At 47.4% G+C, this 15,665-nt stretch overlaps 1 protein-coding gene across 2 annotated transcripts in view; it reads left to right on the top strand.

Moving 5' to 3' along the window:
* The first annotated feature begins 445 nt into the window (after positions 1-445).
* The window catches only part of PRRX1 (paired related homeobox 1), an 82,116-nt gene continuing 66,896 nt past the window's right edge, over positions 446-15,665 (top strand). The window contains exon 1 of one of the 2 annotated variants that reach the window (XM_074962168.1): positions 446-839. In XM_074962168.1, coding sequence (XP_074818269.1) covers positions 599-839 — 241 coding nt within the window. In that variant the 5' untranslated portion in view covers positions 446-598. The remainder of the gene's footprint in view (positions 840-15,665) is intronic. The other variant, XM_074962169.1, reaches the window with a different exon arrangement.

Here is a 15,665-nt window from a genome sequence, read left to right as displayed (position 1 = left end):
AGTCTCCCCTGTGTGCCATACTGGCCCTTTTGAAGTGCCAGAGAGCGGCTTGATCCAACTGAGAGGGGAGGGGGAGAGCAACTGAGAGCGAGACCGGGGACCGAGGAGGACGGGGGGGGGGGGGCTCTTTCGGACTCCTGAAAACCCTCGTCTTCCCTTCGGTGAGAGTTAATACTCGCGAGTACATCTGCAAGACATCAGCACCCGTGACCTGAAACCTCAGTCACTCCTGAGACTCACCAGGAGCGCAAAGGGGGCAGCGCGCTCTCTTGGAGATGGTTTAAAGCCGGGACAAGCCTCTAGCTGCTGGTGCCTGCCTGGGAATACGCCGCTTCTCCTGAAAGACACGTTTCGATTCCTCTCCCCCCCTCCCCCATCCCCTCCCTCCTTCTCTCTCTCTCGCTTTCTGTGTCACTTTCGCGTGAGAACTAGGCAGAGGGAGGCCGGATTCGCCCCCTGGAACCTGCCGAAGGAAGCCCAGGGAGCGCCCCTGCTCCGGGGCAGCGTCTGAGATTTTGGGGAGGGTCCCTTGTATTCCCCCCCACCCTCTCTCCCTCCTCTTTTGCCTGCACTTTCCCTTTAAGACTTGGAGGAAACCATGACTTCCAGCTATGCCCACATCATGGAGAGACAGGCCGTCCTAGCCACCCGCTTGGAGAACCCCAGCAACCTGGACAACTTACAGGCCAAAAAGAACTTCTCCGTCAGTCACCTGTTGGATCTGGAGGAAGCCGGAGACATGGTGGCGGCTCAGGCGGACGAGAGCGTAGGGGAAGCCGGCAGAAGCTTGCTGGAATCCCCGGGGCTAACCAGCGGCAGCGACACCCCGCAGCAGGACAGTAAGTGAGACCTGGGCTCCCCCGCGCGCAACTCAGGGGCGCAGATAAAGCAGGTGGTAGCGCGCAGGGCACAGCCTGTGATCAAACTAATTTGGGGGGGGGGCGGGGGGAGCTGCCATAATTACACTATCCCACAGCTCCAGCGGTGTCCTTTAGCAGAGGGAGCGTTACTCTGGGGGAAGACATGTCCTTGTCCTGGAAAGAGAGAGTCGGATTGGGGGTTCGGTCTGAGCTCTGCGCGCCTGAAGGGCTTGGAGATGGCCGGCTGGAAGTGAGCAATGGCAGTTATTGCTGGATCGGGCAGAGGAGCCAGTATCTGGTGGGGAACGGCTACATGGTCCCGGGGAAGTCAGGCGCTGGCGTCAGTGCCACAAGCGGGACATCGGGCGGCTGGGCTGGGGAGGGACCGTGTGCGTCTGGCAGGAGAGGTTGGGGAGACGTGCTCACCGGGAACGCACGGTTGTTAATCGCACAGGGGGTGGCTGCAGCAGGGGTGCGGGTGGGAGTTAGTACCCAGGGAGCAGGGCAGACACACCGCGCTGTGTAGGGGGGTTGGCGGAGGGGTGAAATCCGCATCTAAAGCCGCATCCAGGGGTTCTGACACCTTTCCACGCTCGGCAATGACTGCCCTTGAAAAGGGATCAGTAATCAGAGCTCGGATTCCATCCGAATCGGTCTTTAATTAAGAAGTCTTGTAAATTGAACTATAAAATAAGAATACTTATTGGAACCTGAAGGGTTTTAATAAATCTCTGGGACTGGCCAGGAGGGGGGCTGGGAAAAGGCCATTGGAGCCACCGGTTGTAGATACCTTCCCCCTATCCACCTCAACACAAGCAGCACAATATTACACAAGTACATCGCTAAAATATCACAGCAAACCAAAGAACGTCCTTCCCTGTCTTTTCTCTCACTCACTAAAAAGAGAACTATATTTTAGGGTCTCAATGTGTATTTAAATTTGAGTGGAAATGTAAAGGAACAAACCAGCAGACTTTGCCCTGGTAGGATGCTTAGTTTTACTATAATTTCTTCATCTTCATGTCCCTTTACTCGGGAGAAGGAGATTGGCTTTTTGTTCCACCCTCAAGTAGTAAAACCTGACTGTCCTAGTACATTCTGAAAAATAAATCCTTCCTCCTTTACGTAGTAACTAGCTGGAAAAGCAGATGCCCCATTCAAGTGGGAGACACGGATTTCTTCTCCCATACTGGCCAATCTTAATGTATGAGCTCTTCAGTTTATTTCCTGCTGATTTAAAAACCTTTGTCCCAGGTCATCTGCAGCCAGAACGCGCTGTGGATGGCCCTAAAAGAAAGAACTGGAGCTAGGGGATGTCTCTGGCACTCTAGATACAGGACAAAATTTCTTATTTTTAAACACGAGTAAACACTTCCAAAGAGGGTTTGAAGCCCGAAGAGTAGGGGCAGCCAGAGGGTGGGGATGGATTTCCTAGTCCTCTGCTCTCACCTAAGAGCCGGAACCCTGCTAGACTCCAGTGGGAGCAGGATCGGATCGCGAGTAGCTGCTACTTGCTGGCTCTTTCCGGGGCGCTTTGCCATTGGGAACAGGATCGGGATTTCAATCCAGTCTCTACTGGGGTGGAGGGGGGTTGCTGCCGGAGCGAAGCCGGCTAGGCCAGAAACGCTCGCTCCAGCCTGGTTTTACCGGCACTGCCCGATTGAATGGACAGAGGTTTAATACTGAGGCATGGGCGGTTCCAGTCCTGACAGGCCAACTCGGGTGTGTGTGTGTGGGGCGGGGGGGCAGGCCGGAGCTGTGGAGCCGGTTTAATCAGCGCTCCCCCTTTGCTGTATTGGACGCCCCAAACCGCCTCCTTTATCTGCCCGGCAGAGCCGCCCCACCGGCCCCGGGTGGAACCGAGCATGGATTTAACCCGGGGACTTTGGGTTAAGGGCTGATGGAGTAAATCTTGGGACATCCCAGCCACAGGGTCCCGACGCTACCTTAATGTCCATCTCTCTTATTTTCAAAGGGAATGGCTCAGACGCAGGTAGGGCCATTATTTACTGTAGGGCCGCCCCAGGAGCCCTAGTAGCGCCCCAGCGCCCCGTTGTGCTAGGCGCTGTACAGCGGCAGAGCTGGGGCAGGACAACAAGCGATCAGTGCGGCGAGTGTCTGGCTTGAGGGGATGGGCCAGGCGATTTCGCTGATTGTAACGGAGCCACTGTGGCTGCTGGGGAAGGGGACACAGGAATACTCCTGCACCTTTCTGATAGGATCAAACAGATCACCTTTCCCGCTGAAAGAGGCCCCAGCAACACCCACCGCGCGGATAGATGCATTGAAGCCAGCCACACGATTAAAGCTAACCCCAAAAGCAGTGCGCCCTGTACCCGGCTGGCTCCGCTATTCACGGGTGCATCCCCCCGCCCCCATCCATCCCTGCACGAGGCTCCCCCTTCTGCCCACCAGCCTGGGGGCTACAGGCTTGAGGAGCTTTGCTCCTGTGTGAGCCCGCCACCCAGAGAAACCACATTCGCTTTGGGACGTGTTTGCAAGTGAATGAAAAAAATGCAACTTTTACAAACATTGCGTTTGACTGATGTGCAAAACTGGAAACAAGAAGAGTACAGAAGACCTCATTCGGGCACAGGGTTGCAAAAGCCAACTGCTTTTTCACCAGGCGTACATTACTGATCTAGCCATCCATCCAGACTTAAGTTGTGGTTGTTTCTTTTCAGTAGACAGGATCTTTCAGAAGTTCTGCGACGCACAACAGAAATGGACATACTGAGCTCCTCTCAGTCGTCTGCTCTTTCATGGCTAAGGCAGGCTGCGGGGAGGGGATCAGGTTAATATTTGCTGACTTGACTGTGGGCGATTCTAGCGGTGGTGCTGTGGTGGTAAACTACACGCATCAACGCAGGGAAGGAGGCTAGTATTGACTATATACTGGCTAGGTACTGACCATATACGCCTGAGAGCAGCTTTCCTTGTGCCCACCTCAGATAGATTTAAAATATCCTTTTAGAGTCAGCTGCCTTGGTGAGGGCTTTAGGCCTTGTCCCTCTATGCCAAAGTCGCCCCTAAGTCCGAGAATTCATTGCCAGATGGCAGAGAGCGAGTGAAATACACGAGAAAGCTGAGCCATGTGTAGCTACGTGTCGTTAAACGTGTCCTGTCCGCCCCCAATCGAGCCCTCCACGTGCATAACTTTCCCGTCGGGATCTTCCTGCACATTTATAAAAAATGTCGGTATCGGTATTAAAAGGGTTGCCTTAGTTGCCCCTGAGGCGGTGCTTTAAACAGTTGGTGAGTTAATTTTTTCCCTGTGTTGCTTTTACTCTAATTGGGAAGGGGCTATTTATTTATTTCGGTTGTGTGAGTTGCAATCGTAAAGCTCATGGTACTGATCATATGTGACCTAGCAGCTCACAATTAATCAGCTTCCTAATTGGCACTTGCACGTGCCTTGCTTTTCCAGCTGATCGGAATAACTCCTCCGACAGCTCAGTCCGGCAGCCCTTCTGCCCTTGCGTAATCTTTGCTCGGCCGAGTTAGCACTGCGCACAAGGGCTGGTACAGGATCTCTCCCTAGGTAGCCTTTCACGTGCTTCTTGGCGCTTCCCTGGGATCTGCGATGCTCAGCGGCGGTTAGAAATGGTATCCTCTTCTGAGGAGGAGACTAGTTTGCCTTGGTTATCTGATCTTAGGGACCCGATGCAGAGTGTGCAGGGAACCTTTCCTTCCCTGAATCCCCTGGAGTTGGTGGATGTGAAATCCAGCCTGCCTTCCGCATTCTGCAACTCTCAATTAGTGAAAGCAGCTTGTCCTAATAAGAGCTTTGTGAGAAGCACATGTCGCCATAAAAAGGTAGACTAGAAGTCAATTAGAGACACCAGGCTGAAGTGGGAGCTGGGCTGTTTGTCCCCCTACCAAGACACGGAAACAAATCGGAGCGCTGGCAGGGGGAATCTATTAGTCACGAAGAAAGGGATTAAAGGGAAGATATTAATCATCTGAGCGCAGGGACAGCACGAACCGTAAGCGAGTGTCTCCTGGACCGACACCTTGAGTGAAATGACTTCTCCCAAATCAGGGGTCGTTTTGATGTGCGAGAATAAATGCATCAGTGAGCGGGACTTGTGCTTGGAGACGGAAGTCTTGCAAAGAAAGTAGGTGGGCAAACCAGAGTCCATGGAGTGCTCCAATCCAGCCGCACGAGCTATTGTCCGCACGGCGAGATAAATGCTTTATTAACTAGGAATACAATTCCTGAGATCGTTATTTTCCTCTAGGAAATTGTCATACGATGTGATGCAGCTACAACATACAGATCCGGTTTATAAATGCGATGTAGCCCACTTTATAATGCATCTGTCGTTCGTCTCCATACTAGTTCAAACTCTTTTCTAATTTCGGATCACATGGCTCGTATTAGCAGAGCGCACATTAAAATACCATCCTCTACAGTGGCGAGAAATTCTCCTTTACGCACAAACGGATCTCGCAGACCTACTCCCAGTTTCGCCACGTCTGGTCGTTTACACAGAGAACATTCCTGCAGATTTCAAAGCCCCAATCCGTTTTTAAAATCCCTCCCAGCGTGCCATAATTAATGCCACAGCTCATCATTTATCTCCCAACGGATATTTCCGTTAGCGGCTATTATTAAAGCTTCGATCCTGCTTATACTGAAGACTGTGCTAAAGTTCCCGTTGACTTCAGCGAAAACTCAGGCCCTGGGGGAATATTTATATCTGGCAACTTTATTTAGTGTGGTGTCATACTTTCTTTGACTGTCTCCATACAGCTTTGCAAACGCTATTAGGGATAGTTAAATTAAAAACATAAAATAACGTTGTCTGGTTTCCAGTAACCATCTAACCAAAGCATGAAACCATGTAGCACGTTCCCAGTGTATCTGCTTAACTATCGTACCCAGGGAGGCAATTAACAACAGACAGGCACAAATGTGGCATCTAGTTGCTGGGAGGTTGCATTTTATAGGCCTGTTTCTCAAACAAGCTTATCAAACGTACGTATGGCGCTGTGAGATCATTACAGTTGTTAAATTTTTACTGAAGGGTGGAGAACGAACACAGCGGCAAATACACCCAGAGCCTGGAAAATGTTACAGATCATGTGAAAAGGAACCGCATGGAGAGACCCGGGGGGAGGGGGGGACGGATTTACAACGCTGTCCCCAATCTCTGCGCGTTACCCCGATGTCTCTCCCCGGGAGCCCAAAACTCTATTGCCGGGGCGCGGCGAATGAGGGGGGTTTGGGACTGGGATTGGGACTGCAGAGATCCACCTATCTCACACGGAAGGGACCCAGCCCCTGGCAAAATCCGGCCCCTTAAGTCAATTGGAATGTCCGGACTGTAGTGAGGGCTCCGCATGGGAGAAGCAGTGGAATCGCATGGATCGCTGCTGGTCTATTTCAGGGATTATTCCAACAATTCCCCAATCTGGCCTCCTAGAAGAACTGACGATACACTATGAAATGCCAGGTTTCATTCTGATACTTGGGCTAAATAACCACCCTGATATCTGAATTGCAGCTCTTACATTCCCATGTTTCCTAAACCGATAGGATTTACAGACGAACACCTCTATTCAACCACCGCTACAAAATCCACAGCATCCGACTAGCATTCTGTGTATTCCACTTTCTTTCTCGTTTGCTGTAAGAAAAGAAAAGAGAGCCATGGAAAGCGGGGCGCGTGTCATGTCCTCTTGAGGCCAAACAAGTTAAATGACGCAGCTGCGCCGTAGTGACTTCTCGGTGCAGGAGAGAGAAACTCGTCGAGCTGAATTTAGGTTGGGACCAAAATGGTTTTCAAAATCCGTTCTGTGCGGCGGCAAGAGGCTTGTCTGTTTGCCAGGAGCCCCGTTTCAGATTAAGTAACAAGGGTCATTAATTAGGTTTATGACAGGCTCATACAAAGCGTTCACCGGGCAGAGAGGACTGGAGGTTAAAAGACTGTTTGGATAAGGATTGCGTTTCCTCCTCCAGCCAGTCTCCAAACATTTACAAAGCGGGCAGGGATTAGACAGAACAGCCACCCCGGCCCAGATCAATGGAACCTCCAGCCAGCCCTGCTTCTGACAGCGCTAAAAAGTCGCTGGAGTTTTTAAAAGTCTAGTATCTTTGTAGTCAGTGCTTCCAACGCTTTTGTGAACGCCAACGGGGCCTGGAGATCTGGGCCAGATCCTGGCTCCAGTGACATGCGATAGGAGTTTTTCCATTTGGAATAGCAGCTAGTCTTTGCTATTTAACCTGCAAGGGTTTACACATTAAATAGACAAACCTACAGTAACAACAAGAATATCTATCTATCTATCTATCTATCTATCTATCCTTCCAACAGTCCCAATCGTTTCCATATTTAACGTTGTCATTTCTTCCCAAATCTGCTACCTTTTCGTTTGCTATTGTTGGCATTTAAAAAAATGACACACTTTGATTTTAAATAATTGTATGTATACTAATGTAACCTAATGTCTATGTGGTCCAAAAATCTCCTTAGCTCGGTAGGGTTCTTCCTCCTGAAATTCTATGGCTGGAAGCTATACAAAGGGGTTGCTTAGCCTTAACCACACCAGCCAGTGAATGTACCCAACTAAAACGGACCCAGGGTGCGTGGATTGGCTCATATTTTATCCAGCGAAGCAGCACAGAGCAGGGAATTTTTAAAAAAATATCGAATTTGATTTTAGAGGTGGCTGGATCTGAATAAAGCCACTGGCCCTTTAGGCCACCGGTGTTAGTTCTGTACCTCTCATTACCGATCCGGTGAAATGAGATCGTTTTAGAAAGAAGCTGAATTCCCATGGAGGGCCCGATCCCACAGCAAAAGCACCCGCAGCGACTTCCGCGGGACGCCTTTGTGAGCAAGCTTTACTCCGGTGAGTAAGGCGATGTGGGGTTTAGCCCTGCAATCCCTTTGGGGTGTCTAAGGAAAGAAGAATCGAGGAAGGAAGATTTTCAAACGCTAAGGGATTTAGGCGCTCAAGCCCCATCTGAAAGTCAGTGACTAATGCACCCTGCCGAACAAGAAAGCCTTCCTTTAAAACAGCATTTCCAGGCGCTTGCTACTTTATAAAGGGCTGTTGTACTTAACCCCCAGTCGCCTGCGTTTACAGGTTTGCTGGAGGCGGGCGGGGGGCAGAGGACGGACCTAAAAGCCCTGCTCGCTAAAGCACTCTGATGCGAATATGTCTCTTTGCGGCGTGAAGCTCGCTCGCGGGGCGCGCGTTGGCTGAATTCCCTCCCCACTGCAGCACCAGTTCCCTGGACGCTTAGCAGAGATCGCTTCCCATTCAGGGAGCTGCATCGTGTCAGCCCCCAATCTGAAATGGTAAGTGATGCACTTGCCGCGCTGGTTACTCCTCTGAGGATCCCCTGTGTGCATTGCATGGGGGCTGCTTGCTCTGCTGGGAAGGCTGGCTCCGAAGTTGCATGGAAAAAAAATCTTACTAAAGTCAACAACCTTTGAATCAGGCCTTAAGTTTCTCTAGACTCCTCGGAGCTCCAGGGCTCTGCCTGAAATCCGATTTAAAAGGGACTTTCTTTTTCTGAGGAAGAAATATATGAAGCTGGATGTGCCCCTGAGTTGGCAGCTTCCTGCGGGGTTATAGCAGCAGCCGCGGAGATGAGGGGCGGAAGAGGTTGTAATATTCCAGCAAGACATTGCTCAGGGTCGATCACTGTACTAACTCTTCAGCTCCAAAAAGGCAAACTCGAGTAATCATTTAGTATTAGCGCGTTATTGTGTTTTGTTTGATTGAAGGTAAATACAGCAAGTGTAACCTGCAAATGTTGTTTAGCCACAATGCTATCCTTATTTTCAGTTGAAAGTCAAAAATCAACTCCCAGAGATCCCATCAGTCTGAACTTCCACACCAAAATCAACGCCGTTGTTGTTGTTGTTATTATTTACTTTAGTAACTCGCTCTCAGATTGCACTTCTCATCAGCAGATTTCAAAGTACAGAAAAAAGAGACTATTTATGTCTCAGTGTTACCAAGACACACGTTTTTTGCTGAGGCAAACCAGACTTGGGGAGGGAGACTTGGGGAAACACTGAAAACCTGCCTTTGGGTTTTCTCGCCCTGATACCCAAAGTAAACTCCGCTGAAGCTGTTAAACTAACACAGCTGATAGGGTGACATTTTGAGCTGATACTGGAGAACTGAGCTTCCCCAGAGTCCGGGGCTGCTGTTTTCTCCTTGTCGAGTATATCTGAGCTTATGCTGCTGGCTGATTTTAGAATCAGACTGAGGCCCGGTGTACAAAGTTAGGTCGACAAGAGCCACCTTGCATCAATCTAATTGTGCATGTGTCTACATTTAAATTAGTCTCCCCCTGGTGTGATGTGAGTGCCCCATTATGGCGACGCAGTAACACCATGTCCCTGAACCACACTGAGCCCTGATTGATGTACTGAGGTTGATGCAGCATGAATGTAGCCACTGCATACTTCTGTCTATCCTAACAGTCCTCCAGCAGCTGTCCCACAATGCCTGACACTGACCACTCTGGTCACCATTGTGAACTCCACTGCCCAACATCAGAGTGACCAGAAGGACCCCTCCCTTTTAAAGCCCTGTGAATTTTTGAAATGCCTTTTCCTGATTGTCCAGCTTGGTGAGCACACCTAGCAGCTCTCCATTGTGTGCTCCAGCCGTGCTCTGGCTTGGGCCTGTGGGGAGAAGAGGCTGTGCAGAACAGCTGTAGAAAATTGGACCTCTATGAGCAGATTGCAGGAGGGATACAGGAGAAGGGCTAGAACAGGGATCGGCAGCAGTACTGCATGAAAGCAAAGGAATTGTGGCAGGCCAGGGAGGCAAACAGTCAGTCTGGTGCTGAGCTGCAGACCAGCTGCTTTTACAAAGAGGCAGAGACTCCACCACCACCCCACGCACCACTGTGAATACCTCTGAGGAGCCCTCATCACAGCATGAACAGCGAGGACGAGGAGGTGGAGGAGGAAGCAGAGGAGGATAGAGGACTTGCAACCAGGGGGTCCAGCTATGCCCGAAGCCAGGACCTGTTTGAGACTCCAGTCCAGTCAGTCCTGGCAGTGGAGCACGGGCGAGTCCAATGCAGGGCAAGGTACCTCCGGTAAGTGTGTAATTGTATTTCCCCATTACAGTGATGTACTGAAGGCACCCCCAATTTAACAGAACACAGCTATCACCTTGTCATTAATTTACTTGCACTAGAAGAGGTAGCAGTACAGCAAAGAGAGGTGGAGTTGCTATCTGCTTTTCATTCCTCTGTAGAGTTAGGTGTGTGTGTGTGGCGGGGGAGGGGGGCATGGACCATGTGGAACAGTTTGTGTACACAGGGACATCCCTTGAATCCCCTTGAGATCTCGATGAAACTTCCATGGAGGTACTCTGCAATCCTCTCCCAAAGGCTTCCAGTGATGGCAGCCTTATTTCTTCCTCTGTGGTAGGACACTTTCCCACGCCAGTCAGTGATAACTTTGGCTGACACCATTGCAGTAAACAGGCTAGCAGCATATGGGCCCAGGAATCTTCAGAATGCCAGCAGCAGCTGTGCTCTCTGTGCCTTGGTTATTCTCAGGAGTGAGATATCAGCTAAAATCACCACGGCTGGTGCCAGTATTCAGTGCCATTTCCCTGTGCTCATAGTTTCATGCAGCTGAGCAATTACCTCCACTCACCCCTGGTGGGCCATACTCTCCATGGTGCAGTGAATGGTGCCGTGCACAAACACTCCAAAGCAGAAGTGTTAATAAGCATGTCCTGTTCAAAACTTTAGGGGAGCAAGGGAGGGGAGTTCTGAATCTTAACTTTTGCTTTCTGTGGTGACTATAGTGACAATGGTACCTGTGTGTGTTTTATCTGCAGCTACTGCTGTTGTGGCCTTGAGGGGCTCTCCCTTCACCCCCGCGAAACATCTGAGCCAGATAAGGAGGAAAAAGAAGAGGACTTGGGATGACATATTCAGTGAGATCCTGCAAGTCACGGTTGCATCAGACTAAGGTCTTGGAGAGTGAACATTGCAGATAGCCTGGAGAAGGAAAGAGTGGACAGGGCAAAAGGCCCAAGAGTCCCAGCAGGAAAAGGAGAGGGAGACGTATCAGAACATAATGGGGCTTCTCTGCAAGCAAACACAGATGCTGCAGACTCTGGTAGACCTACAAGTTCAACAATCCCAAGTTCACCACCCTTTGCAATCCATGAAGAATTCCATTGCAGCATCTCCTTATATCCCCCTCAACATTCCATATGGCATCAGGGTCTGCATCCCTACTTTTACCAGTGCACCCCAGGGGACATTAAGGACAACCACAGCTTCACGTACACCAACCTGTGAGAGCCACGGTTGATGTATGCATAGGTAAAATGGATGTGAATGTTTTTTCCTCCCCTGTTCTGTTCCATTAATTTATTAAGTTTTTAATGTATTTGCTTTTAGATTTCAAAGATTTTTCCTTGTGCTGGTTTTATTACTGAATAAAATTCTATTTGGAAAATAATTCATCACAACATATGCTTCAGAGTGCCTAGAAGTTCTCAGTGCACCCACTTACTTGTTACTGAACAGAGTTACACAACTCACAGGATCAATGAAAAACACAGTGTTATTGTAAATGCACAGCAAGCACTGCAAAATTAATAGGTGCATTGAGTGTTATATCCATAGATGTACTCCAAGGACCATACAGTTTCTAACTGGCCCCAAACAACAGGGCAAGGTGGAGCACAGTACACCACAATGGATTACTGTGGCTCACTGTTATAGTGCTTGTTCAAAACTTTCCTGAGCTTTACAGCTCTGTGCTGAGCTTTTTAAATATCCCTTGTGTCTAGCTGTTCAAACTCAGCAGATAGCTGCTCAACCTCCGCCCTCCACTCCAGGAGCATCTTTTCTCCCTTTGCTTCAGAGATATTATTCAGGACACAGCAGGCAGCTATAACTACTGGGATATTTTTTTCACTGAGGTTCAATCTTGTGAATAAACAACACCAACATCCCTTCAATCTACCAAAAATGCATTAAACTGTCATTCTGCACCTGCTGAACCGACAGTTGAATCATTCCTTGGTGCTGTTGAGATAGCTGGTGTATGACTTCAGGAGCCAGGGGAGCAAGGGGTAGGCTGAGTCCCCCAGGATCACTGTTGGCATTTCAACATTGCCAATGGAAAGCTGCTGGTCAGGAAAGAAAGTCCCTGCTTTTAGCTTTCTGAGCAGTCCTGTGTTCTTAAAGATGTGCTCATCATGCACTTTCCCTGACCAGCCAACACTGATGGCGGTGAAGCATCCTCTGTGATGCACCAATGCTTGCATAACCATAAAAAAGTAGTCCTTTGTGTTGATGTACTCTGCAGCAAGGTGGGCTGGGGTCAAAATGGGGATGTGCATACTGTCTATCGCTACACCACAGTTCAGGAACCCCATTGCTGCAAATCCATCTGCTATGTCCTGCACACTGCCAAGCATCACAGTCCCGCATAGCAGGGTATGATTAATGGCTCTATACACATGCATGACAATCACCTCAACAGTGAATTTTCCAACTCCAAAATTATTTGCCAATGACAGATAGCAATTTGGCATTGTAAGTTTCCACAGTGTGATCACCTTTCACTTCTCCACTGTCAGTGCAGCTCTCAGTTTGGTGTCCCTGTGTTAGAAGGCTATGCTAAGCTTGGCACACAGGTCCAGGAATGTTGCCTTGCACATCCAAAAGTTCTGCAGCCACTGCTCATCATCCCAAACCTACATCACAGTGCAATCCTGCCAGTCAATGCTTGTTTCTCGGGCTAGAAGTGGCATTCCACCGTCTGCAGCTGCTCCAGGAACACCACCAACAACCTTGAATTGGTTCTCGGAATGTCCCACGGCAATCTGTCCTCCAAGAAATCATGTTCCCTGCTGATTTGGCTCTTTGTACGGCTCTGCAAATAACAGAGGATTGTGCGTCCTCTGTTTGCAATGCTTATGACAATAGTGCAGAGCTGTGCAGGCGCCATGCTTCTGTCAGAGGAGTGCTGAGAAGATTCATAGGAGTTTTTAAAAAGGTGCAAAAGATATGGGAATTAGATGACAATGGGATGGAGATAGCTGCATACTGGGAAGCTGACCCCTTGTTCCCGTTCACACCCTTGTGACTCCTTTATGCTCCACCAGGCATTGCCAAAATGTCCAAAAAGACAGTGCACTGAATGGTGGCGAGTTGCACGCTCTGATACGTACCCATGGTGCACCACACTGTACAGCGACACAAACACTTCTGGTGAGTATATGCAGTGCCAACACAAGTAGCCCAGTATGCACGCGCACAAGCGATGTACTAACTGCGGCGGCTTTACATTGATATAACTTGCGTCAAGCAAAGTTTGTACTGTAGATATGGCCTGGAGGAGGGTTTGTGCATTTCACTGGGACTGGAGCACCTGGATTTAGCTCACATCTGGCTGCCACATTCATCCTAGGTACGAAACATTGGAGAATAGACCATTAGAACTTTGGCAAATCCCTGGAGTCTGAACCAGCTCCCATCTAAGTTAATGGAAAGACTTCAGGGAAAGTTGGATCAGGCCTACCAAGAAGTGGAAATCAGGAGGGGCTGCTTTCTCTGAAGGGCTGGAGCTATGTGTCAGTGGTGGTCTGGGTGAATGCGGAGAGGAATGGGCTTCTCTTCTCCTGGGAGATCCAGCTTGAGAAGCAGATGTAAGGGATTCACTGGGTCTTTGCATCTTCTCCCTGAAACACTTCCCCCAACTGAGGACAAACATAACACTCGCTCCTCCTGCAAATACATATCCCAGCCACCCATCCAACCAAACCACCCAGCATTGTTTCGCATTGATGGGGATTATCCATATTTCCCTCTCAAAAGAGCTCACAGCTACAATTCCAATATGCCAGTGATTTAACACAAAAAGTTGCAAATGTTACCATTTGCTTGGGTGATTTTTATTCCCTCTAAGCTTGTAGTAGAACTAGAAATGGTTATAAGGAATAATACAAATAACCTTTTTCTTTAAAAAACAAAACAAACCCAACAATCTATGGTAGGTATTGTTTAGACTGAAATCTATCCAAAGTTTAATATTTAAAACTAAAGCCATTTTTAAATTTAGACCAAAAAAAGTTAAACACCATATTTCAGAAAAGCTTATTTTTAACTCCTTCCGTCTTCTAAATAATTAAAAAGATTTACTTGTAATAATCCAGAAAATGAAATCTCCCTAGAAGTGATTGGGTTAATTATGCCTACAATTAACATCTGTTTACATTCCTAACAAAATTACTTAGACTCCACTTTAACTGAAAAAACAAATATAGCCTTAACTATAGCATTTCTACCAGCATTGCCTAATTATTTATATTGCCCTGTAGCAATACACATTGTTTTATGACCTGCAACTAGAGCAGGGCAAAATTTTTCAGCTGAAACGACTTTTTTGCAGAAAAATGCAGATCTGGGTGGACCAAAAGGTTTCTCGAATCTGTGCTGAAATTGCCAAATTGTTTCAGTCAAAAAACAAACAAACAAGTTCTGACAAAGTCAAAAAGCCCTATTTCTCCATTTTTTTTCAAATTGAAATGTTTTGACTTTTGTTTCAAAAGGGTCTTTTGCTTCAAATTTAACTACAATTATAATTTTGTAAGGAGGTTTTAAAAAGGGGAAGGTTAGAAATTCCAGCTGTCCTTTAATTATCCCAGTCCTTCAGGGATCGATTGTTTTAGGGGAGACAGACAGGAAAGTGACAATCAAAAACTACGTGGGGTTGGAAGTTGCTTGCTCCTGATTAGGGCTAAACTGGAAATGATTTTTTTTCCTAGTGAAAAATCAACAAAAACAAATATTTTTCTTAGAATTTTTTTGGGGGGGAAGGTGGGTGGGGGGGGAGGGGATTTGTCAAGTCCCACAAAAATCATTTTTCAATTTTTAGAACCCAAACCAGATTTTTGGAGGGGAGGGTAAAACTGAAAAAATTTTGCACTTCCATTTTTTGATGAATACCCAAAATATTTCTATGAAAATGGACATTTTGCATAGACTACCTTTTCCATCAAAAAGCCGGTTTTCATTTGAAAAAAAAGTTGAGACAATATTTTGTTGCCTAACTGTACACCTATGTATAGATATGAATAACTAATCTCCACTAATGCCCAAATCAGCTCACAGTAATAGCAAGAAAGGTTTGATTCCTGCAGGGAAAGGACCAAAAATATCAGATGACTCCTTTCCCGTTGAGGGAAATTTTTTTCATGATTCCAAATGTGGTGATCAATTTGACCTTAAAATAATGGTCCTGGGGCAGCAGACATCCCTATAAGGTAGAATTTAAAAGTATTTTAAGGCAAGAAAAATATACTGGAGATAATGGTATAATCTTTTCTCCTTCTCTGAAAAAAATCAGATATGTTTTAGAGGACAGATCAAATTATCTCTCTATCTATCTATCTATTTTGGCTTCACTGTTGTATACATTGCTTAAGGAAGGAAAGTAAGAATCATCCAGAGAAATTTTTGTAGTGGGTAGAAAAGATCAAAAATGGATTTTTCTATCCTGTGGGAAATTCCAATATTTTGATGTTTATTTTAGTCCCAAATTGGGAGGAAAAGAATTGAAACTGTTTGTATAATGAAAAGTTACAGAAAGTTTTGAATCAGAAATGGTGAAACATTTTTGTTTCGACATTTTGTTTGAAATGAAACCTTTCAGGTGAATTTGATTTTTTCCCACTGAAAATTTTAATTTCAGTGAAATATCATTTTCCAATAGGTAAATGTTTCATTCATTTTTTTTAACCCAGTCTAATAGTGTATAGAATCTGACAAAATAGTGACTTTACTCTTAA

The sequence above is a fragment of the Natator depressus genome, chromosome 8 (genome assembly GCF_965152275.1).
Source record: "Natator depressus isolate rNatDep1 chromosome 8, rNatDep2.hap1, whole genome shotgun sequence".
Classification (NCBI taxonomy): Eukaryota; Metazoa; Chordata; order Testudines; family Cheloniidae; genus Natator; species Natator depressus.
Note: the sequence above shows the minus strand (reverse complement) of the source record. Positions and strands in the feature narration are given on the sequence as shown.